The sequence below is a fragment of the Sinocyclocheilus grahami genome, unplaced genomic scaffold (assembly GCF_001515645.1).
Source record: "Sinocyclocheilus grahami isolate Dianchi unplaced genomic scaffold, SAMN03320097.WGS_v1.1 scaffold144.1, whole genome shotgun sequence".
NCBI lineage: Eukaryota > Metazoa > Chordata > Actinopteri > Cypriniformes > Cyprinidae > Sinocyclocheilus > Sinocyclocheilus grahami.
In genome coordinates this window covers 186,628-213,678 of record NW_015505323.1, presented here as the reverse complement: position 1 = coordinate 213,678, position 27,051 = coordinate 186,628, and the positions used below count along the sequence as shown (strand labels likewise).

The 27,051-nt window shown below is 37.1% G+C and overlaps 1 protein-coding gene across 1 annotated transcript in view; it reads right to left on the bottom strand.

The window, feature by feature from the left end:
• Positions 1-27,051, bottom strand: part of LOC107591649 (cytoplasmic dynein 1 intermediate chain 1-like) — an 85,121-nt gene that overhangs the window by 9,773 nt on the left and 48,297 nt on the right. The window contains exons 13-19 of the mRNA XM_016280868.1: positions 26,649-26,811; positions 25,148-25,247; positions 24,854-24,979; positions 10,420-10,566; positions 8,624-8,737; positions 8,412-8,545; positions 7,373-7,517 (exon numbers count right to left, since the gene is read on the bottom strand). Coding sequence (XP_016136354.1) covers positions 7,373-7,517; positions 8,412-8,545; positions 8,624-8,737; positions 10,420-10,566; positions 24,854-24,979; positions 25,148-25,247; positions 26,649-26,811 — 929 coding nt within the window. The remainder of the gene's footprint in view (positions 1-7,372; positions 7,518-8,411; positions 8,546-8,623; positions 8,738-10,419; positions 10,567-24,853; positions 24,980-25,147; positions 25,248-26,648; positions 26,812-27,051) is intronic.

The following is a 27,051-nucleotide window of genomic DNA, read 5'->3' as shown; positions in this document are numbered from 1 at the left end:
CACAGGTACAGAGAGAGACAGCTGGGCGGAGAGCAATGCAGACCACAGCACGCTAATCAACCACACAGAGACAAACACGCCACACAGTGTGCAGACTTCATCTTAAATCACTTTAGTTTTTTATTATTGTATTACTTATTATTGTAACATAATCTGAGATGGTCCAATCATAAAAAAATAAAAAGATCCAATATCAAACATTAAACAAACAACGAATGAATAAACCGACTATTTAAATAAACACTACCGTTCAATTTTGAAGTCAGTAAAAATGTATTTGAAGGAAAGTAATACTTTTATTTAAGCATGCATCAAAGTCACAGTAAAGACATTTATATTGTTACAAAAGATTACGCTTTTAAATAAATGCTGTTCTTTAGAACTTCCTATTTATGGAAAATGTTTCCACAAATACAGTAAGCAGTTTTCAGCATTGAAAACAATAAGATTATGAAGTTTATTGAGCACCTAATAATGATTTCTGAAAGATCATGTGACACTGAGGACTGGATTAAGAAAATGAATTTTAAAATATATTAAAACAGAAAACAGCTATTTTAAATCGTAATAATAGTTCACAATATTATTCCTTTTACTGTATTAAAAGATGCATAAGTGAAGCATAAGAGACTTCTTTCAAAAACATTTAAAAAATCTTACTGACTCCAAACTTTTGAAGAGTAGTGTGAATTACTGTAACAAAAATATATGGGTCAAAGAGACATCCCATTTTGGTGTCTGCATCAAATTACATTTGCAAAAGTGATTTTATATACATAGAAAGCATATTAAATGGAAGTAAAGTGTCTACTTTAATGTTTCAAATAACTTTTGTGATAAATAATAAAATGTCAAAATATGGGCGAAATAATATTCCATTGTCATACAGAGTAACAGGTATATTTACGTAAAAATTAAACAACATTCTTATTCTCATTCTGACCCATACTTATTAAAATATATAAAAGAATAAGTGATCATACTAAATTTAAAAAAAAACTGAAAAATGCCTAAAATATATAGTGGTTTGAAGGATAGTGTCAAAGATTGGTAAAGATTTAAAATGACAATTATTAACTTTTTGGAAGTCTTTTAATTACATCTAATGATTCTGGTTCTAAATATGCCTGACAAAATATTTTGGTAGATTAACTATTGTTACACTGAATGACATTTTAGTGGGTGTCTTCTGTAAATCAAGGTAAAAATGTTCGTCTTTGAACCAAGTACATAAATATATATATATATATGTTTGTGTGTGTGTGTGTGTGTGTGTGTGTGTGTGTGTGCATGAGAAAAATCCATGAAAAACCCACCAGTATAAAATGAATGGTGGTTTACATTTCACATTCAGCATGCTACTGTATGTGCCACTATGGTAATTTAGTTATTTTGTCATGTTATGATCAAACCAGTACAGGTCTAATTAGAACTTTAACTATGCTCATCAGTTGATCTGATCCACAGGATCCACAGCCATAAATCCAAATCCTGAAGGCGCCAGTGCTGATTCTGCTCTCCCTGAGGACTACAGATCAGTTTGCAGGCCATTTTTTCCCTTCTAACAGAGCGTGATGTGCATACTCCTCAGCACACGGAGCAGCAGACCTCGCATTCATTCCATAACCTCTCTGATGCCTCTGCAGAGATCTAGTGATGGGATTTAGTATATGTATGTATTCATTCTCCAGTAGCTCATGTACTTGTTTATGTACCTACAGTAAACGGTGCTTATACATGTCACCACCACCATCACAGACCCGAGGACGAGGACTGAGATGCAGAGTCATCAAGGACTCACCACAGGCACTTAAGGAGGCAAATTAGGGCACAAGGAGGGTTTTCTGAGCAGCGACCAGGCATTGACGGGAAACATACACTGGTTTTTCCTTTTCGTGTTTTATAGGACACCAATAAAGGGAACAAAATTATCTGTCAGCAGTGCCTTGGTTATACTACAAACAGAAAAATGGAGGCAGCGCTATACCTAATGAATAATTAAATAATAAATTTTTATAACATAAAATGACTAAACTAAAATATTAATGTCTAAAAATAGCAAGCCAGGTGTCATTTGAAATTCATATTATTGCATGTGAGTGATAATGTGTGGAGGCTCACAGCGTGCTTAGTTCCAAGCTAAGGTACAACCACACAGAGGAGAAAGAGACAGGCCTGCATTCCTGCGGCTCTCCTCAAAGGGAAGGAATTCCCCCGTCCCCAAAAAATAACACATGCACATCCATAACATCCCAGGAATGTTTTAATATCTGTCAGAATGCACAAAGTCTAAGATTTGTACAGAAAATGCATTGAGCCCAACTTAAAGTGACAGGACGGTATGTTGTGGTTTCTCAGGACTTTACGTAGGCTTGTGCACACAGATAGCGATGACTGTGAGAACATGATACATATACTGTAGCTTTCATTAATGTAGCTCAGCTGTATTATCCATCGCAGGGCCTGAGGTAGTAGATGTGCCACTTCCTTGCTAAATGACCCGTGTCCACCATCTACTTCAGATTATTTGGCTCTCTTCTGCTTTTTAACTCTTTGTTAACTCGTTTTAAAGTACCCCTATATTATGCCATTTCGAATATTGCCTTTCATGCAGTGTGTAAAGTAGCTGTATGTGAATGTAAACAATCTGCAAAGTTGTAAAGCTAAAAGTGCACGATAAATAAAGTTATCGTCTCCCAAAATAAAGAATCGACTCTGAACAGCCTAAACGAGTCGTCAGTAATTCAAATCCCACTTCTGTGACAACTACACGTCACAGGGTAACACATTTGCATAATGTTCTACGTGTTCTACGTTGGCCGGGCGCAAACAACTTGACCCCGCCCTCAAACAGTGTAGCTTGTTCGTTTGGTTAACATCATGTCGAGAAGACGCTTTGTCCTACACTGTGAATGTATATACTTTTATTTTAAATTCTAAAAGATTAGGCTGCAAAGGATCAGTGGTTAAATTTATTTTTTTTCCCACTGTACCACAGCAGTACAACCCCAATGGTTTTGTGCTCCCATCATTTTACTGATGACTGCTTCTCTAATCTCGGGGGAGTTCAATGCAGGATTCACAAAACGCTTACTCTTGAAAGATGGCTCAGTATCCAGTTTATTTGGACCAGCTGGCTCCACTGAATCACAACCTATATGTTTATATCAATAGATGTTTATATTTTCTATGTTGTCAACAACCCCCCCTGGCCCCCCTAAATTTTGGGTGCAATGCACAGTTTGTCCTGTGGGTGGCAGTAATGGAAAAAAGTTAAACATCACCAGCTGCTCAATTCAAATCTGCATTGACTGACTGGCACAGAGCCAGACACGTTTTTTTACAGCGCTGCGCATTATAACCAATTGCACACGATTCTGTTGAGCTTATGAATGCAATGACCAATCAGAGGCGTTCAGATGAGTCATCGCTGAAACGCAGGTGTTTTGTTCAGTGCGTGCGCTCGCTGACTATATTCTGCTCTCTGGTGAATTTTCTTATGAGAAACAACAAAGTGTAGATGTGCATACGAATGTAAGATATTCATTTCACAGTGTAAACAGTTTCAGTGATTATAATGGGAGTTTTGAGAGCTTGAACTCTGGCTAGACTGAAGTCAGTGATAATGTTTTTGATACTGTAAATTAGGGCTGGGTTTTGACACAAATTTCAAGATTCGATTCGATTCTCATTCACAAGCTTTCGATTCGATTACCAATTCGATTCGATTCAATATCCAATATCAGGTACAGTAGGCTACATGCCAAATTTTCAAACTAATGCTGTAAAATATACATGAGAGTCAGTTGGTACTACATTACTATAATATTGAAGGTTAAAATTGACTGATTTGTTAAAATTACACTTAATGAAGTTTTTAAAATAATAAAGTTAGAATTACATAATATTTCTACTTCAATTCGTTTTTTTATATAAACATAATGGTGGCTGTCATAAAAACTTGATGGATTTATTCATACATAAATTAAACATTGAAGAACAGTTAAATTTTATAATGAATATGTTATTTGGTGCATATATTTAGCAAAATGCCCCTCTCTACAGTTTATTTTTCTATCTGACTAATGAGTTTATGGTCACCGAATATGTTTTTCTGAGGTAAATGTGACATTACGTGACATTGTTTACAAGACATTATATTGACGTCTTTGCGCGGCTGAAACACTGATTGAGCGATTACATGAGACAGGATACAGATTGTAAAGTTGTACTCTTTCTTTTAACTTACCTTCGGATGTTTAGTCATGTTTATTTTGTGCTGAAACTGGTATTAATGTGGAGGAGATGATTAGTTCACGTGCGCCTCGCGCTGCTGCGTCTGTTGAACTGAGGCGCTACAGCGATCTGTCACTCCACATTAAACAGCGCCAAAACAGCATTTATTGTTTGAATACTGCAATACGATGGACAGAATTAGAAATCTGAGACTTTGTTTCACATTAAAATTACCAAAGCACAATGCTTATTGCGATATATTGGATGTGAAGTGCCCTTCAATGTTCCGTCCATTAAAGGGGTCATATGATGCTTTTTTAAAGATCATTATTTTGTGTATTATGGCAGAGTCTTAACTTTGATAAAGAATATCTCTTTGGTTTTGAGACTTTAGTCTTTGCAACTTCAGGGATCTTATCTATGCACAATCAGCTTGTAACACTCCAAAGAGAAAGGAAAACTTGAAATCGCATCATATGACCCCTTTAACTGAAAACAGGCTAGACTAATCGATTCCGTAAAAATGAGAATTGATTAATATCGAGATGTCAATATTTTTTACCCAGCCCTAATGTAAATGTTCTTTCCTCTCTTTCTGTACCATGAAAGTGTTATAATTAGTAACATGCAATGTTTTTATTAAATTCACTTTAAATACAAAGTCAGTCGTATTAAAAATATTTTATGGTATGACACCCATATCTGGTATTTAAGTAAAAAGACAGGTTTTTATGCATAGTTAATAGATTACACTATTAGGCTACTTTGCCCATCGTCCATTAACCTATAGATCAACTAACATAATTTATAAAGGTGCAAAATGCATTTACTTACACATATTTGAGAATCGAGATATTTCATGATATAGTTAACACATTTGAGAATATTTCAAATAAAAAGAAAAAAAAAAAACATAAACCTATATCAGTTATACAGTGCTATCTTGGCTGCTGTGTGTCACATGACAAGCATGACGAGGCCTCCCCCCCTCCTCTTCACTCGTGCCCCCACAATGACGCCCTACACTACAATACAAAATAAGATAAATGTCAGATAAATGAAAACCTAAATGAAACATTCATTTGAGTTTCAATTGTTATAGCTTACTTCTACAGATTGCAGTGATACATGACATGGTGAAAAATGACTGAATGAATAATACTGAAAGTAGGTTCAAATGAATTTTAAAAGTGTGCCCCCTAAACGCGCAAGTGGCCCCTGCCTGGCCCCCCAGTTACTGTGGTCTAGAACTGCCACTGAAAGGAAGGGTTTAGAGAGATTGAATCTTAGAACTGCTTCAAACTGCTTTCTGTTGGAAAATGAGGCAATATTAAATGCATATTTTGAGAAAACCAATGCGTTTGTTTGACCTTGCATGCATGTAAACCTATTGTAGGAGACTCCCAAAACATTATTAGGGACCTTAAAAATGGCATAATAGGGGCACTTTAAAGGGACAGTTCTCATAAAAATGTACACTACTGACGGTTTTTTCTTTTGAAAGAATTCTTGTATGCTTACCTAAGTGGCATTTAATTTTATGAAAAATATAGTTAAAAAAACAGTAATATTGTGAAATATTACAATTTAAAATAATGTTTTGTATTGTAATATATTTAAAAATGTAATACATTTTAAAAAGCAGCATTTATTTGTAAAATTTAAATATATTTTTTAACATTATAATTGTCTTTACCGTCACTTTTGATCAATTAATTGTATCCCTGCTGAATAAAATTGATTTCTTAAAAAATAAACCATACTAACTACAAATAATGTTTAACTTTACTGTAAATTCTGTCATCCTTATTTCATCCTCATGCCTGTGAATTACTTGAATTATATATACAGCTACAATATGACCTCAAAAGACCTGAAAACATAACAAACAAGATATTCGGACCACCTTTCAAGATAAGATAATCGGACCAAAAGCTTCAGTCCCTATTTATTGTAATTTTATGGAAAAGAGTGACCAGCACGTTCTTTAAATTTTCCCATTTTGTGTTCCACACAAAAATGAAAGTCATACAGATTTGAAAGAACATGAGGGTAAGAAAATGAAGACAGCAGTTTCATTTTTGGGTTAACCATCCCTTTAACTACTACTTATGTTTTCCGTTTCTACCAAGGTTGTGTCATTGATGTCTCTTCTTCAAGCTATCCCACTTTTCCATCGCTTTTTTTAAATTTGTGCCTCTCTCTTCTCCCCTAACATTCCTTCTACGTCCATCTTTTATTCATACTTGGCCTTCATGCTTCCCTCACTCTGTGGCTAATGTGATCTGAGCCAGTATCTCCAGACACAGATTGCAGTATCTGTGAGCACAACCATGTCCATACGTCTCCCACCCTAACCAGCTCTTGCTCAATCTCTTTGGTCCATGTGGTTTGAACCCTAATCAAGAGACTCAATCATTCATTTCTGAACTTGCAGATTAAGCTCCAAGGCAAAAAGCCGCTGTCCAGTGGTCTCAAAGCTTTGGACACAGAATGGATTTAGTTGCATGTACAAGACAATGCCAAGATGCTGTCTTCATTAACAAAGCAGGGCTTAAAATGCTCTTTAGTAAAGATGTACCTACATTAACACAAGATGCATTTACTTGAAAACAAAAATTGTCTAAGATAATAAGAATTTTACTGTAATTTAAATTTTTACTGTATTTTTTTATACATACATATATGCTTAAAACAAAGAAAAATACAACATCAGTGGGGTTATTTTAGATATTTGTTACTGGAAAACAAGACAAAAACAAGGATTAAAAAAATTTATAACTCACTATTTGTACTTTCTGAATGTTCTGAATGAGGTTTCTGAAAAACCTCAAACCAAAAAAATGTTTGCTGCTGTTAGAACGGGAAGGTGTAAATAATTGCATGTTTAAACATTCAAGTATCACTGAATGAACAGAAGTTCTACAAAACTTCAGACTCTTGAATGAATTCATTGATGATGCACTAGTTAATGTTTAAATGGTGGCTAATTCCAGTCCATGAGTCTCATTAAAACTGATTATTAGTCATGCATAAATTCATTTAGTACATCTTGCAGTGTGTTTAGGGTTAGGCAATAGAGAAGAGTGAGGTACTCTGATGATGCTTAAAAGGTGTAGAGGATATTATTTCTTACCTTTGTACTCCACAATTTTACAGTCCAGTCAAAAGAAGAGGTGACAAAGAGGTGGGAGAAATCGACAGGACCCACAGCACTGTGACAACTGATGCCTGTCACTGGCCCCTGATGGCCCTCAAACATCTCACAGATGCCAGCTTTACTGTGGAGCAACACAAAAAGGAAACAACTCAGAGGTATCAATAATAACAACAGTTTTGATATACTTAATAAAATATTGAAAGACATTCAATTAAAATGATCAAAAGTGACAGTATAAAGACATTTACAAAATTACAATTTTTTTTCTAATAAATTTCTGCCCTTTTGTACTTTATATTCATCAAAGAATCCTGAAAAAATATTCCACATACTCTGGTTTCCACAAAACTTTTAAGCAGCACAACTTTTTTCATATTGATAATAAGAAGAAATGTTTTTTGAGCACCAGATCAGAATATTAACATGATTTCTGAAGGGTCTTTCAAAAACATAAAAAATATTACCGTGGCTCATTAAAAAATATTACCCATGGATAAAGTGCACGGCTCCACCGGAAAGACAATACAATTTTGGTCAGACCTTGTTGTGACTTCATTGGATCTTTTGAGATCTTAAGTTATACATGTACTCATCTGTATTTGAGTTTTATCTTTTCGGTCACATAATTTATATATTTTTTGTAATTTTATAGATTTATAATTTTTTTTATCTCCTCATCTTATGATTCTGAGTGGATCTTGGGTTTGATTTTAAATAGTTAAAATGTGTTATAAATAAGGAATACATTCTTTTTTTGATCAGAAGCCAACAACAAAGTTTAAAATGCTTGTTTTGATTGACATATTAGTAGGCAGTTCAGGATGGACATCACTACAAATGAGATAAAAAAATATGGCCACATGCGTTTCCGACTACCTCTGAATGGTTTGGACCCCGGTTATATTTTATTTATCTCTGACCTCTTCTGATCGGATCACCCAAAGCACTTCTAAGTGTCTAACGGTTATCATGGACAGTCTGTCAAATGTATGCATGTACAGTATGTGCCACTCACCTGCCATGTCTGGATGCTGTATACACGGTTCCCTCCTCACTGCCAACAATGTAATTATTGACGTCTCCAGTGGGGAAGGCCATCCCAGTCACAGCCACTGGCTTAGACTTGTTATAAACAAGCTCCATGCTCTCCTACAACAGACACACATGGATTGAGCAAGCAGACTTTTATACAGACGTGATGGCTGCTGGTGTAATATCAGCACTGACCTGAGGCTGTGACAGCATATCCAGGTTCCAGGAGCACATTCGGCCGTCTGTGGACACCGTGATCAGGTTGTTGGCATTCTGAGTGCCGACCACATTGACGCAGTAAACAGGGTGCTTTGAGAAAAATACATTTACAGTATGTCACCTACAATTGTCTGACAAATATGAGAAATTCAAGAAAGTGTTATACATGGAGAGCAAACATCTATGAATGGTCCCTTAATGAAAGCTATGAACTGAATGTCTATATAGAGACAATACCTAGCTTGTGAACTAACCTGGCCTGAGCATCTGCCCGTCTGCAAATACAGTCAACTGTGTAAATCCATTATGTCGTTATTGTCGACAATTTGATTTTTGTTTTTTGACCAACAATGGGCTCTTTCAGACGGGCCGGTGGACTGGTGAGACGGCAGTCGAGACATAGGCTTTCATTATTGAGGGCACGGGAGTTTAAACCCTCAGCATGTATGGCATTCAGGGGCCATGTGTGTGGCAGCTGAGAACAATAAGAGTCTATGGACGTCCCTTTCCTCTGCTACTAGGCTGTACTGTCTTTATTGCATGACAAGGAGTTAGATGGGGCTCATTGAGCCTGACTGTGCTGACAGACTGAGTCTAGCCCTGGGTAGACAGTGGGCGGCCTTTTGCACAGAGGGAAGATGAGGTCAGGAAAACGTTGAGGGGTTGATTGCTACCAGCATCATGTAATAGCGTGATTGTCCGGTTAAAGGGATAGTTCACCCAAAATGAAAATTCTGTCATCATTTACTCACCCTCATGTTGTTCCAAACCTGTATGATTTTCTTTGTTCTTTTTAAGAATGTTTATGCTGCTCTCTTCCATACAATAAAAGTAAATGGAAATAAAGTACCACAAAAGTGTTTAATATAGTAGTACAATTTAGCATACTTAAAAAAAGAGTATTTATGATGTAAATAATATACTTTAAAAGAATGTAGTTAAGTGTGAACTGAATGTAATGTTTTTAGACTCTAAAAAGCATTAGCTGCAAATAAATTAAAATGTAAAAAAGGTAAATTTATATTAAATGAAATTAGTTGAACTTAAGAGTGCTTTTTGATCCACTTACTATAAATAAGATTTAAGCACATCTTTATATGTAATCTTATAATTTTTGGTAAAAGTGCATTGCCGTATATACTGTCAAGCAGTAAAACGTGTATTTAAATGTATTTGTAATTGGACATTTGTAATGATGAAGCTGCAATTTAGTACATTTAAAACATTACATTTAAATATTTAACTGTAAAATTGTATAACACATGATTATAAAATTATAATCAAGTACTTTACACATGCTTTAATATGTTTATAAAAAAATCAAACTACAAAATGTATTAAAATGTACTTTAAAGTAAACCTTTAATTTGACAATTATTAAGTGCAATTTTTAAAAGTGTACTTAAGTGTGTTAAAAAATGAAAGTACTCTTAAGAGGCCTTTTATTTAATTAATTATCTGCAAGGACACTTTTTAAAAAATATATACATTTAAGACTTGAAATACACAACAACTGAACATTCAGTACAATTAAGCAAACTTTTTCACATGAAATGACTCTTTGAGCTTTGGGTAGGAAACAGACTAAGATTTAAGTTGCTACTCCCCGAAAATCATGCTTGACAGTCATAGTCACCGTTCACTTTCATTGTATGTAAAAGAGTGGCTTGGGTAAATTCCTTTTGTTTTCCACAGAATAGGACTCTTTGAAAACACTTAACTGAATTCATGATGGGAGTGTAATTGATGACTGTATCTGTAGGTTCTCTTACTGTGTGTGCTGCAGCGGACAGGGGGGTCCTCTGAACCGGCGTTCTTCGGTGACTTCGGTTGTCCCAGAGAACAATCTGCCCTGAGTATGTGCCACCCACCAACAGGTTAGGATGAAACCGAGCAAAACCCACCGACACCACTGGAGACTGGAAAAGAGATGGCAAAACTAAATCTTTAGGACAAAAGATGTTAAGGATTGTGGAAGCAGCAGTTTTATATTACAGCATCATAAACAGAGTGCACGAGCGAAAAGTGCAGCCTTTTGTTATGACAGCCTTAGTCTTGAACTTTCCCTCTGTCTTTTATTGAGACTTACATAAAACGTGCCCTCATGCTTACATATTTTCACACCAAATTCTCTGTAGCACCCTTACTAAGCACTTTTACAATTATCTCAGGAGTCCAATTACTGAGAAGCAAGGAGACAACGATATTTTGTTTTACTTGCAAAACTGCCCTTTTCGTCGTGGTGTGACAGCAGCAGGACAGAAGTGTAAAAGGCATGTTTTCATAGCGCTCTCCAGTCATCTGTAAAGCAAAAACTACGACTGTCTCCCATCGCACACCGCACCATCTGCGGCCTTCTCGTCATGCACCCAGAGTTCATTTTAAAGTGACTGGAAAACAAACCACAGAAAAAGAAAATACGCTTCTCTTTTCTTTCATTCGTCCCCCCTCTAACAAAATACAGCTTCTAAGAGGGTTTGGGAGCAACCTCATATGTGAGGTGGTTTTTTTAAAAGGACTCAAAATAAACTAAGCTGGAGGGGTAAAAATAAAGGCAGGTCGAGTTTATTTACACACAGGACACGCAGGCCAATCTGGTTTGAAGTTTAAACGCATTAAGACAAAAAGTGTTTGATGGTTGGACTGGAGATTATTTGGAAAATTTAGAAATACATATGACTGATTGTGTGATTGACTGTGGCCAGACAGAGAAATACTACATAAATATCAAGAACCGGTTCTTATTCAGAAATGATTCCATTCATTTATATACAGAAATCGAATGATGTTGTGTTTCATTATTGGTTGTTGCAATTGCTATTGCAACACTGCTATTGAATCTACAGGGTAAAACATATAGTACTCATTCTGCGATCAATGTAGTTTGATTCCCGAATGACTCTCATAAGCCTTTTCTGAATGAAAACCATGCAGTCTGAAGTGAGAAGTCCGATTCCTAAACAAATTACTCGAGTCAGTTTTTTTAGTGAATCAAAACCAAACAGTGCAAACCAGGGTTTTCCGAATCCAACCAATTCGCTAACAAATAACTCTTTTGAGACAATTCTTTTTGGTGAATCAAAGCCATACAGCATAAAGTGAGTAGTCGGATTCCCAAATTAATGACTCTTTTGAGGATGTTCTTTATAGTGAATCAAAGTCATACAACACACCCAGGGTGATCAAAATGATTTGCGAACAAATGAGCAGGTTCTTTTTGGTGAATCAAAACCATACAGTGCAACCAGTGCATTCCAACTAATTCACGAATAAATTACTCTTATCATTTGGTTCTTTTTAGTGAATCAAACACATACAGCTAACGACTTGTGAGTTCTTTAATCAGTGGTATTTTATAAAAACAATAGAATAAATTAAATGTTACCACATTTTTTTTGTTCAGTACTATTTAATACAGTTAAAGCCAATAATTGTTTTGCACTTACTGTATGCCACATTTAAAAAAGACTATGAATACTGAATAAATAAATAGTCAGGAAAAATTCACTAGCTTTACATTTCTTGTGATTCCCATCCTTAACTACAGTATTATTGTAGAAAATAAAATGGAAAGCAGATACTTTCAAGGCACTAAACCACCTGCAATAATACAATCACTGGACATCAAAAGCCAACATTTCAGTTAATAAATTGATTAGTATCTTTTAAGCGGTTGAAAAGTTTCACTCAAGTCTTGATTAGTCTGATTACCATACTGCTGGAAAAGGATCTCAGTTCTGTGATTAATGATAAGTCAGTTCTGAATACGAACACAGAGACAGGGGAACATTGCTGCTTAAATACACGGCTATTTCAATCAGAGCCACAAGACGACCCCTGAACCAACTCTTTCTCTCTCTCTCCTATAGTCATGTGTCAGGGACATGCTCCCCAGACCAGCGCCTTATTACTGGGCTAATGAACATGAGCTGGGGTCACCACAACAAGAGGGTAATAACTCCACTATGAAGCCATTAATCAGAGACTTAATGAAGTATCGTAACCTGAAACTTCAGCTCAGGAGAGCAGTCCAGCCAACAGCCAATCACAGCCATCTCTGGCCTCTATCCGTACACCGCAGGCCTCTGTTTTTATCAGAGTCGTCTGCTGTGGTATCATCATGCTTAAATACACGGCTATTTCAATCAGAGCCACAAGACGACCCCTGAACCAACTCTTTCTCTCTCTCTCCTATAGTCATGTGTCAGGGACATGCTCCCCAGACCAGCGCCTTATTACTGGGCTAATGAACATGAGCTGGGGTCACCACAACAAGAGGGTAATAACTCCACTATGAAGCCATTAATCAGAGACTTAATGAAGTATCGTAACCTGAAACTTCAGCTCAGGAGAGCAGTCCAGCCAACAGCCAATCACAGCCATCTCTGGCCTCTATCCGTACACCGCATTCTGTCATTTTTATCAGAGTCGTCTGCTGTGGTATCATCACTGTGTCCTGCAGCAACCTTTGATGACTCGATCTGTCCGCTTTCTCTTCTTAAACTTAAGATTAATTCTTTAGCTTAACAGATTACTAGTTTACTTTTGATTGGATAAGCTTTTAAGTACCTGATTTGTGTGAATGTACCTGTTCAAAGAAAAAAGGTATTCGTAATGTCTGACAGTTTCTTGTTGCCAAAATTATGTGAAAATCACAAAAATCATGTACATTAGGACCTTTCGACAAATTCAAAAATGGCAAAAATTGATTGAACTTTGAGCACTGAATGACAACGATGACTAGAGTAATGCTGTAGTCATAGCTTACTTCATAAAGTTCAATGCATTGGACAGTGTTGGCACAATGTGAATGGGCCTTTCAGTTTATAAAACATCTGATGTATACTTCCCTCATTACCGTAACCACATAAATCCAGAGAGACCTTTTGCTCCATAACAAAGCGCAGATAAATATGACAAGTATTTGAACTCTTTTTAAAGTCATAATCTAAACAAGGCAAAGGCACAAGACACTGAGAGGAAAAGGGATGAAAAGGCTGTATATTCACACCATATGGAGAGTGTGGGTTAAGATCTGTCTATCTTCAACGTCTGGACCCTGAAACTACCTCCTTAGTTTTACTGGAAGCCATAAACACCATTATTTGAGCAAGCTTTTGCTACTGGAATTAGCTCACTTTGTCTCAATAGACTGGTTGGCTGTGATCTTTTCAGCCATTTTCAGATTCAGACCTGCTCAACCTGGCACCTAAGTATAAGAACATACAGTACAGGTGAGATACATCCCAACATTTTTGTCTATATTACACCAAATATATAGAATTATTAAGTGAAAGAAGAACTAAATGATTATCATTTCAGGCATCCCAGTTTACTTTGTACTCAAACATATTTCAAAGAATACAATAGTACAATGACAATTAACATAATGGTAGCACAATGTTACTTATTAGGTATTTTTATGAGTGTATAGTCAATATTAGGAAATTTCCTGTTTGTTGTTCCCTCCTGAGTTCAAATTTCACTATTCCACCATTTCGACAATGCAGTCATTTCACTGAGTTAAAGGGGTCATACGACGTTGCTAAAAATAACAGTATTTTGTGTATTTGGTGTAATGCAATGTGTTTATGCAGTTTAAGGTAAAAAAAAAAACATACTTTTTGCCCCGCCTTTCTGAAATGCGTCGATTTTTACAAAGCTCATCGTTCTGAAAAGCGTGGTGTGCTGTGATTGGCCAGCTATCCAGTGTATTGTGATTGGCCGAATACCTCAAATGTGTGACAGAAATGTGACGCCTCTTACCATACTGTGATGCCGTGTCCCGGTGCGACGAGACAAAACCAATAAAACCCATTACAAACGAGGCATTTGTTGCATCCAGTGGGGGCATAATTACTGATTATAATGACTTATACTGTCTTTTTACGCATTGCGTATCGCGCCGCGTAAACATAAAACCATGTCTGCATTTGTGATCGGAGAAACAACAAACAACAAGCGCTACTCTACACTGCTCAAAACTCGCGATTGAATCATCAGTGGCAAATTCTTTAAACATGAAAACGTACTTACAGGCTGAGTCAGAACAGCCGGCATTGCAGGCTACTCTCCCAGGATCAGGAAACAGTCCTCCATAAAATGCGCTGCACACATCTGAATATTTGGGTTGAACTGTTCTGGAACAGTGTTGTAAATACAACTTAACCACTGATTTCTAGTCGTGTCCTCTTTTGGAAGGCCAAACAAAGTAGTTTCGCTTTCACAGCGTCACACATGACATGGCGGCGGCTGCAACAATACTACAGCAAGAATAAAAGTTACGCCTTCTTTCTTTGCGTGAACATTTGGGAGGTGTTATGCAAATCTTCCCACACAGTGACGTAGACATGTGGGGGCGTGTTTAAACGAGGCGTTTTGGGAGGGCGTGGACGCGTCTCAACTTTTATAAAGAACATCTCTTTGGGTTTGAGACTTTAGTCTTTGCAACTTTAGGGATCTTATCTATTCACGAACAGCTTGTAACACTCCAAAGAGCAAGGAAAACTTGAAATTGCATTATATGACCCCTTTAATTAAGAATATTACTCATTACAAGCTCAGTTTGATGTATAACAACCCGAAGCTCTGATGAAAGTCAAACTGAAAAGTAAAATGCAAGTGAAAACACAATCCCACAACACTTTCCTGCAGTTTAAAGGGTTTCACTGGAACTAAGTGCATGGGACATGATAATATCAATGGGAATGGTTCAGTATGGGATAATCCACAGGACTAACCCTGTGAGGAGAGATGGCATGAGGAACACTCCCTCCTTTGTTGCCCCCCTTTTCGCGGGCCGAAAGGGAAAAGAGGGAAAAAAAAGTTGGAGCCATTTGTCAGGGAGGAGATGATTGTGTAACAGACAGTACATTCACTGCCGCCTCCTCCTGAAGTACCACAATCATGTGGTTCTCAGCAAAGCTTATCAGCTCCAGATGCACTCCTCTGTCTTCCACCAGCATCCTTCACTCCCAAATTTTTTTTTTCTCCAAACGGCACCCCATGGATTTTGTCACTCTGCGGTTACTGGCACAGGCCACGTAATACCATATCTCCGTTTTAGAGAACAATGGAGGAGAAGCCAGTGAATGCGTGTAGTTTGATCTCTCTCTCTTTTACCTTAGGACAAGAGTAAAGAATGGCCATGTCCCAGTCAATATGAATGAACAGTATTCTTAGTATACACAAATATGGATTTTTTTGTCCTCAAAATAGATTTATGTATTATATTCAATTTCAACAACTAAAACATGCCAATTGTTTCTGTTCCAATTCAAGGTTTACTAAAGATAATTTATTCCTTGTTCTAGCTTGTTTTAAAACATCAAATGTGTATTTTATTCAACGTGCATTAAAATACAGCTCTTCAAAATTCACCTTTGGTTTACAAACACTTAATTCCTAAATAAATTCTAAAGATCTTTACTTTTGGCCTACAGTGATACCACATAAATTCAAAATTGTTTAGTCAATAGATCACTTGAACGAATAGTACTAATCAATCTTAAGGAAGGCCTGTATAATTAGGCTGGTTACAGTATAATTACACCTCAGTCCAGTAGCCCCTCACTGCAGAACAAAGATCCACATCTAGGGGGTGGAGATGGTAGGTTTAGAGGTGGAGATGGGTAGGTTTAGGAGTGGAGATGGGTGGGTTTAGGGATCAGGGGGTGGAGATGGGTAGGTTTAGGTATATGTAAGGTGGGAGTTGTTGGATCTGGATCCAATTAATTGAGAATATTTCTCATTACAAGCTCAGCTTGATGTCTACCAACCTGAAGCTCTGATGAAAGTCAAATTGAAAAGTAAAATGCAAGTGAAAACACAATCCCACAACACTTTCCTGCAGTTTAAAGGGTTTCACTGGAACTAAGTGCATGGGACATGATAATATCAATGGGAATGGTTCAGTATGGGATAATCCACAGGACTAACCCTGTGAGGAGAGATGGCATGAGGAACACTCCCTCCTTTGTTGCCCCCCTTTTCGCGGGCCGAAAGGGAAAAGAGGGAAAAAAAAGTTGGAGCCATTTGTCAGGGAGGAGATGATTGTGTAACAGACAGTACATTCACTGCCGCCTCCTCCTGAAGTACCACAATCATGTGGTTCTCAGCAAAGCTTATCAGCTCCAGATGCACTCCTCTGTCTTCCACCAGCATCCTTCACTCCCAAATTTTTTTTTTCTCCAAACGGCACCCCATGGATTTTGTCACTCTGCGGTTACTGGCACAGGCCACGTAATACCATATCTCCGTTTTAGAGAACAATGGAGGAGAAGCCAGTGAATGCGTGTAGTTTGATCTCTCTCTCTTTTACCTTAGGACAAGAGTAAAGAATGGCCATGTCCCAGTCAATATGAATGAACAGTATTCTTAGTATACACAAATATGGATTTTTTTGTCCTCAAAATAGATTTATGTATTATATTCAATTTCAACAACTAAAACATGCCAATTGTTTCTGTTCCAATTCAAGGTTTACTAAAGATAATTTATTCCTTGTTCTAGCTTGTTTTAAAACATCAAATGTGTATTTTATTCAACGTGCATTAAAATACAGCTCTTCAAAATTCACCTTTGGTTTACAAACACTTAATTCCTAAATAAATTCTAAAGATCTTTACTTTTGGCCTACAGTGATACCACATAAATTCAAAATTGTTTAGTCAATAGATCACTTGAACGAATAGTACTAATCAATCTTAAGGAAGGCCTGTATAATTAGGCTGGTTACAGTATAATTACACCTCAGTCCAGTAGCCCCTCACTGCAGAACAAAGATCCACATCTAGGGGGTGGAGATGGTAGGTTTAGAGGTGGAGATGGGTAGGTTTAGGAGTGGAGATGGGTGGGTTTAGGGATCAGGGGGTGGAGATGGGTAGGTTTAGGTATATGTAAGGTGGGAGTTGTTGGATCTGGATCCAACCTCGCCCCCTGGATCTTGTGCTCTGCAGTGAGGACCATCTCCCTCAGTTGGACACAATCTGAATCTGATCTGAATTTTCTGTGAAATCTGTTGACTGTGACTGTCCAAAATCTGCAGACTAACTCTGACTCCTCCAGACTGTAAATCAGGGCAAACATCTGGTCAAAAGTCATATTGAATATTGTGCCTTTAGAGACGTTTACATTAGATACCTTTTTACAATAAAACATTTACTTTTATACTATTTGGATATTAGACTAGATCAGCGGTGGCGAACTCCGGTCCTGGAGAGCCGCAGCCCTGCAGAGTTCAGCTCCAACCCTAATTAAAACTCACCTGCCTGTAGCTTCCTAGAAACCATTCAGACCTTGATTAGCTTGTTCAGGTGTGTTTGATTAGGGTTGAAGCAAAACTCTGCAGGGCTGCGGCTCTCCAGGACCGACGTTCGCCACCCCTGGACTAGATGGACTATTTTGTCACAAATTTTAAATAAAAAATGAGCGTGAGATGCAAAATAACAGGTGAAGATATCAATTTGAATATGCTTTAAAAAGTTTCATTTAAACTTTTCTGAGCAGGTTTAACAGCTGAAGTACAATTTTCTTACTAAACTACTGATAAAAGCACCTAAAAAACTAACAAAAAAGTAGAAAAAATCAAAATAAACTAGCCAACCATTATGACCCATTCCTATCTGGTAATATATGTGGATACAAGAGCAGGCAGTAAAACCATAGTGAACTGGAGGTCTCTCCTCTTCCTGCTCTGCTCTTCTGATCTTCCAAAAGCTGTGTGTGGTTTTGAAGCCTTTCTACACTCAGCTTTATGAGCACATGCAACTATGCATTATGCAGAGCGGGCATCTCTAAGCTCCTGCGAACACATCTTCCTCTGTGCCAACCTCTATTCAGTGAGCCTCAGGCATCCAGCAGGGGTTCACATACGCCTTGTTCAGACTGTCAGTCCAAATCCGATTTTTGCTCATATCCGATTGGAATCCGATTAACTGTCCACACTGTGTATAACAACTGCTCAATTCCGTTTTGTGACTTTTTTGTGGCTTTTTTGTTCCGTTTTGTGGCGATTTCATTTGGCGCATCATAAAGAGGAAAATGCGACAAAGAAGACCTAAGACATTTGAGCAACTAGAAGCCTGTATTAGACAAGAATGGGACAACATTCCTATTCTTAAACTTGAGCAACTTGTCTCCTCAGTCCCCAGACGTTTGCAGACTGTTATAAAAAGAAGAGGGGATGCCACACAGTGGTAAACATGGCCTTGTCCCAACTTTTTTGAGATGTGTTGATGCCATGAAATTTAAAATCAACTTATTTTTCCCTTAAAATGATACATTTTCTCAGTTTAAACATTTGATATGTCATCTATGTTGTATTCTGAATAAAATATTGAAATTTGAAACTTCCACATCATTGCATTCTGTTTTTATTCACAATTTGTACAGTGTCCCAACTTTTTTGGAATTGGGTTTGTATAATAAATAAAAAGAAAACAGATTGAATAGAGAAAGCTAGTGTTAGAGGCCTTTTTTTGCTTTTGTTAATTGTATAATAAAAAGAAAACAAATAGAATACATATAGACTGCAGGCGGAGCTTTATTCCACACTGCCATCTCCGCCTCAAAACTCAAAGAGGTGGGTAAACTAGCAGTATATTGTCATTTTCCGCTTGACTTGCTATTCGCAACAACACAAACTTGTTTCTGCAAGAAATTAAATTTGAATAGGATTTCAAACCACATATGAATGTAGCTCAAAATGGATTTGCAAAAGTCAGGTTCACACAGATTCATGTAGTTTGCTGCCATTCCGACTATCTAAATACGATCTGATTTCAATCGGATTTGCACAAAAATTGGATTTGGGCTGACAGTCTGAACAAGGCTATAGAGTCATCCTGGGTAAAATATAAATGATATCAATAAAATGCAGGTGATGCACATGAGGGTTGACAGTATCGGTGAGCAGTTTTTTTGGGGTGTGCCCCTGATGTGGCGAGAGGTAGCCCACTTTAGAAGGTCATGTGATATTGCTGGCGAGCTGGGCCTGCTGTGATGATAGCCCCGAAAGAACAGCAGAGAGCCAAGGTCATGCCACACAGAGCCCATAACAAACCCACACCACCTCAGAACTATTCCACAACCGTCTGAAAAGTAGTGGCCTTCTGTGACCGTCTGAAGCCAGAGAGACTGTGAAACGAAGGAAGAGAGAATAAAGAAAAGACAAACAACAGCAGAAGCTTTTTCAAAATCTAGTGAGCTGCCTTTGTAGGGGAGCATTTTAAAGCGCACTCTGGATGTGAAGTTTCAAACTGTTCATAATTTGGGGGTCAGTAAGATTTAAAAAAAAAAAGAAATTAATACTTTTATTTAGCAAGAATGCATTCAATTGATCAAAAATGACAGTAAAAGCATTTACATTAAAACTCTATTCAAATAAATTGAGTTCTTTTGAGCTTTCTGAAGAAAATCATCATGGTATTATGGTTTATACCAAAAATATTAAGCAGCACAACTGTTTTCAGCATTGATAATACAAAAAAAAAAATTCTTGAGTACATGTGATACTGGAGACTGGAGTAATGGCTGCTGAAAAATCTGCTGTCATCACAGGAATAAACCACACTTTTTAATACAGTTATTTTAAGCTGTAATAATATTTCAAAATATTACTGTTTTGTAGTATTTTTGTTTAAATAAATGCAGCCTTGGTAAGCATAAGAGACTTCTTTCAAAGACATTTAAAAAATCTTACTGAAACCAAACCCTGAACAGAAGTATGTAACAGTGGTTATAGAAAATAATCACCCCCCTTTAAAATAATCACATTTTGTTGCTTTGCAGCCTATAATAAAGACAACAAAGTTTTTGTTTTATCCAGCTGTATTTACTCAGCGCAACTTATAACATCCATGTGAAAGATATAACACCAACGTGTAAAATAAATAAATAAATAAAAAAACAGAATCACTGAGTTGGAAAAAGGATCTGCCCCTCTGAAAAATTACTTGTAAACTCAATCAGTTGCAGCTAAACACCTTCTCAATGGCACACAAAGCCATTTGACTTTCAACTGTGATCAGCTGTGGTCATTTTGATTAGCTCAGCATGAAAAGAGCTTTCCTGGAGCGTTTCAGTCCTTGGTAGTGCAACTGAAGCAAACAATCAACTATATGGGCACCCATCAAAAGATCTCTGGGATAAAGTTGTGGACAGGCACAAGCCAGGAGATGGATACAAAAAGATTTCAAAGGCTTTATCAATACCTAGTAGCACAGTGAAGTCTGTTATTACGAAGTGGAAGGTATTTGGTACAGCACAGACCCTCCCTGGATCAGGACATCGCTCCAAACTGAATGAATGAGCCGGAGAAAACTGGTCAGAGAGGCGACCTAGAGGCCTACAGCAACTCTGAAGCAGATGCAGGAATTTATGACAATGAGTGGTCATTGTGTGCATGTGACAACAATATCACAAATTCTCCACAAATGTGGCTTGTATGGGAGGGTTGCATGAAAAAAGCCACTCCTCAAGGAAAATGTAATTATTTCGCCTAAACACCAAACGATAAATCCAATACAGCTCACCATCCAAATAACAGCATTCCTACAGTAAATCATGGAGGTGGTAATATCCTGTTATGGGGTGTTTCTCTGAAACAGGGACTGGAGCACTTGTCAGGATAGAAAGAAAAATGGATGGGGCAAAATACCATCAAATTCTTGAGGAAAATCTGCTGCCCTCTGCCAGAAAGTTGTCAGTGGGAAGAAGGTTTACCTTCCAACATGACAATGACCGAAAGCACACAGCAAAACTGACCAGAAGGAGAAAGAGGTGAATGTCAGAGCCCAGACTCAAACCCCAGTGAAAATCTGTGGAATGACTTGAAGACTGCAGTCCACAAACGGTAATCATCAAATTTAACTGAACTTGATCAGTTCTGCAAAGAAGAGCGGGCAAATATTGCAAAGTCTAGATGTGCAAAGTTAGTAGAGACAGAGACGTATCCCAACAGACTAAAGGCTGTAATTAAAGCAAAAGGTGGTTCAACAAAATACTGACACAAGGGGGTGATCCTTTTTCCAACTCAGTGATTCTGTTTTATTTTTTCTGACATGTTGGTGTTATATCTCTCACTTGGATGTTATAAGTTGCACTGAATAAATACAGCTGGATAAAACAACTGTGTCCGTCTTTATTTCAGGCTGCAAAGCAACAAAATGTGTTTATTTTAAAGGGGGGTGTTTCTTTTCTATACCCTATGTACAGTATGTATATATAGTGATACTCTAATAATTAATATATATATATATATATATATTATCCAATATTTGTGGGCACAATGATTTTAGTGCTTATTAGAGAATCACTCTTTAAGCTTAGCAACATGCTAATGGAAGACTCTATTGAAATCAACTATGATTCAAGTTTCCCATGATAACTGCGTGGAGGTGGTATGTAGTACATTCAGTTATGAGATTCCATGATGGCTAGGAACCTTCCTAAGTAGACAGCGAGTCAGCTCACTAGGCTTTGGAACAAAGCTAGAGTGTGAGAAGAAGTAAGGAGAGAGAGATGTGGCAAAAAGAGGTAAAGATGGAACAGCAAAAAGAGAAACTGAGGGAAATGTGGGAGACAGCGGTGCTGGAGGGAGGGTTTCTGAAGTATCCAGCACATGAAAGTGGTGGCTGTGGGTAAATCTGGAAAAACAACTGCAAAACTGCTGAACTCCACCACACGGCCTGCCAAAAGTGAGGGAAGCCACAAAGGGAGAAAAGGAGGGGAGAAGAAGCAAGGAGAGGAGCGTGTGGGGGATGCGGCAGAACATGCTCGCACATTAAGACCCATCAGATTCCCAGTCTAGTGAGAGGGGAGCACCGCCATTTAGAACAGATCCCAGAGCAAAAAACAATATCTCGGCAAATTGGCCCAACCTCTTTCATCCTCAACCAAAAGCCAAATGTTTGGAGATCCAGTGCTTCTCTCTCCATTTCTCTCCTCATGATGAAAAAAGGATGGTTGAACCTCAGGCCACTCTGAAGGAAAGCTGTGAAATGCCATTGTGTGTTATTCATCTTGCGTTTTTATTTTTATATATACTTTCTATACATCCCATCTTTTTTGTAGCACTGAGCTGTAGAGAAGAAAAGGGCAGAGTGAGGCAGGTCAAAGTCTTCATTTATGCTCCTGTGTCACAACACAATCAAAAACACATGGCACTTTCTATAAAACACTGTTTATTTTAGTGTCCCATTATTTTGTTGTGAAAATTATTATATAAAAACTGTCTAGATAAAATTGACCTAGGATGAAAAGTAGCAAGTGTTACATTAAATGTCTGTTACCATCATCCCTGTTACCACATGACTTTCTTCCTGCTACAAAACATGTACAGTACACTGACTCCTGAGAAATAACAGAATTTGCACCCTTCTACAGCATCCCAGGAAGACAGATATACAATAATCTTCTTCAATTTTCACACAAATTGTAGTGCTGACCATTAAACACTGTCACCCAAATTCACTGCAAGAAAAATTTATATGTTTTTAATTTATTAGAAAAAAATGTAACAACTACAAACCAGCATTTGGTCCCAAACTATCCTTTTATCCCTTACTCAGAATCAGCTGAATTTAGGCTAAATTTGCAGGGTAGTTAGTTTTGATAATTATTTAATGTTTTTCATAATTCAGGATTTTAAACTGCATTTAGACATTCCCCACATTCTGTTAACAAGATTGTAAACCTCATCTAAAATGAACAGAAAAAAAAGTTAAGTTCTTTGAGAGCAAATTTGACCCCGATTGTAAAATAAAGAACCAATTTCAAAAATGACCTATCAAGAAAAATGTTCTTTTGATGAAACCTTGAAAAATGTTGTCCTGTCATATAGACCCCTCTCAGAACTGAAGCAGAAATTTTTCTAAGAAATTCTAAACCAGTGATCATAAACTTTTGCAGTCTGTTAGACATTGATGTCCTCAACATTATATAGTTTTACAATTATAAAATCAATAAGAAAGAACTAAAATGGCAATAAAAAAAAAGTCATGTAAATATGAAAAGTCTGTTGTTTATAAACGTGTGCAATATGGCATGTCTAAAACATATCTGGTGTAAGTAAGTATGCTTTGGCTGTAACTGTGTGAGTAAACGAGCATGTATACGTGTATCCGTCTGTGTGCATGTGAGAGGTGCTGGGCATTGGAAAAGCAGCACATGCACGATCAGACCATGTGGGTGGGCAAACATATGTGGCTGGTAGGATTAGGAAGTGGTAAGCCACATCTTTTTATTACAGAAATGTCTCTCTAATATCTCTCCCTCACACCAGGCTGTCGCCTCCAAGACTTGCTTACTTGGTCGTCTCCCTGAAAAGACTCTCAACCCAGAGTCTTTTATAATTAGCATCAAAACCCACACCAGATATGTTTTACACACAAACCTCAGGATTGTTTTGGCCTGACCCAAGCGGACACACACCGTAATAAGGTGTTCTGTTCCGTTGCGGTACTCCAAGGCCAGCATGCACCTTTAATTAAATATCACCTTAGGCTCATTTAAATGCATGTCGTCATCTGAAGTGGTATGCTCCATTAGATCTCCCTTTTATTGAAGCTACCACTTCCTTTATCATGGCTTTCCAATTAGGTCATTTTATTATAAATTTATTGAGAAGTGCTTGGAATACTAGAGGTATATTTAAAAAGTATGTACTACATGTTGCCTACAGTTTTCTAAATCGTATGCAATATAGCATGCAATGTGTAACAATAAACCTAATGATAAATGCATTTTTAACTAAAATAAATAGTTCAACACAAATTTGTGTAAAATTTCTTAAAGGGACAGTTTTTGCCATCCAAAATTAAAAATTCTGTCATCATTTATCCACCTTCAAGTTGTTCCAAACCTGTGTGAGCTTCTTTCTTCTGTTGAACACAAAAAAAGATATCTTGAAGAATGCTGGTAACCAAACAGCTGCTGGAGCCATTGACTTCCATAGTATGGAGAAAAAAAATACTATGGAAGTCTATAGCTAGCCGCAACTCTTTGGTTACCAATATTCTTCCAATTATCTTCTTTAAGAGTTGAGTTAAAACTCATACGGGTTTGGAATGACATGTGGGTGAGTACATGATCACAGAATCTCTCTAACATTTTCCTGCAATAGAAATTTTCACTCCCTTAATATTCAGTGTGATGCGATATTTGGAGGGTAAGTGTGTACATTTGTGTTGTGTTAAGGGTTTTCACCTGGCAGTGGTAGATGTACTCTGGTGTGGTCTTCTTGAATTTCATATTCCACACCAAAGCCACACCGTCTGGCTCATGAGGAGCGTCTTCATTGTTGTTGTAGGAGGCCACCAAGAGCTCAGGGTACTGGAAATACGAAGAGAGGAGAGTAGAGACAGGAGAAAGATGAGAGAGAGAGAGAGAACAGAGAAGAGGATGATAAAGCTGACTCAGAGACAAAGAATGGGAAGATTCTCCCTTTTAAATGAACAGGTGCTGACATATACAGGAGGTCAGAGGGGGAGGTCAGTCTACCTGAGGGGACCAGTCCAGACAGGTGATGACCCTATGCTTTGACCAGTGCTCATCATAGAACAGACGATTGAGAGAGAGACTGGAACCACCCTGCAGATCTCTGAGAGAGAGATACTCTTATTAACATTGGCTCTGGAGTTTTAATATGCACTTTACTATATACAATAGAAAATTAAGACAGACAGACAGACAGACAGATAGACAGATAGACAGACATACATAGATAGATAGATAGATAGATAGATAGATGATAGATAGATAGATAGATAGATAGATAGATAGATAGATAGAAACAATATAACAATACAATATTTTATCCACTTAAATACAAATTTCTAAATATTTAAATTAAGAACAAATGCTCATAAAAATAACAGTGTGTTTGTAATACCAATACAGAAGAGCAAAACTAGAGGTTGTTAATGGATGACATCATTTTGCAACTTTAAAAAAAAAGGACACATACACACACATTTAGCTCATTGAGGACATGCTATAGTCTTCAATGGTTTTCATGTTAGCCTAATTATAAATACTACAAACTAACACCAACCATTCCTATTTTTGTTATATTTATATCACGTTCTGCAGAAAAATTGTTGACAATACACTATAAATTTATTTTAAATGTGATAATTTCAACAGTGATATGATCATTTGTGTGACCATTTATTTTATGACAGAGCATAACACTAGAGCAACCTACATCCATTGCTTGAAAAAAATATGATAGAAATATACAATTTACCTAATATATGTGACCCTGGACCACAAAACCATTCATAAGGGTCAATTTCTCGAAACTGAGATTTATACATCATATGAAAGCTGAATAAATAAGCTTTCCATTGATGTATGGTTTGTTAGGACAATATTTGGCCAAGATACAACTATTTGAAAATCTGGAATCTGAGGCTGCAAAAAAATCAAAATACTGAGAAAATCGCCTTTAAAGTTGTCCAAATGAAGTTCTTAGCAATGCATATTACTAATCAAAAATTAAGTTGTGATATATTTACGGTAGGAAATTTACAAAATATCTTCATAGAACATGATTTTTACTTAATATCCTAAGAAAGAAAAATCGATAATTTTAACCCATACAATGTTTTTTTGGCAATTGCTACAAATATACCCCAGCGACTTAAGACTGGTTTTGTGGTCCAGGGTCACATATAAATTAAATCCAGATAATTAAAGCAGTTTATATTGTGTAACTACATTTTGTGTTTTGGGTTCCATTTCATGTAGATTAATTACAATTTGGATGTCAAAGTGGTCCAGTTTCTCACATAAATTTCATTTCACTACAATCAAGTTTGCAATAATATAACCATTAGTAATGCAACCATTTATAAGTTTTGACTGTTGTTAAAGGAAATTCTTAATATAGCAATAAAATATTAAAAATAAACATAAAAATGCATAAAATACTTCATCTATAACTCAGAAACCATATTTCTATATAGAGCCCCATCTGTGTTACGCATCACTTTCTCACCCCTCTTTTTCCTCCAAGTCTCGTCCGCTGTAGTCAAAGAAGATGTTGGAGTCCTCAGCTAACGCTCTTTCCATCACACGAATACTGCGGTCGAAGAAGATGAGGAACTCCTCCGAGTGCAAAACCTGCTGTTTCTCTTCCTCCGTCAGCTCCCGTGGGTGGCCTGATACACACACAAGACAAAACACAACAAAATGAAGACGTAAACACAGCTGCCGAGTAAATAAACACAGAACAGGCCATACGTTTTAATGCACAAACACACAAAAGCACATGCCATGGCCCCAAAAATGGGCTATGTGTTAATACCTACCACTTACATACAATAACACTAACAAACGGATTTAACCACAGACAAAATCATGGCTGTACGGCATAACGATGAGCAGTAACCGTACAAACT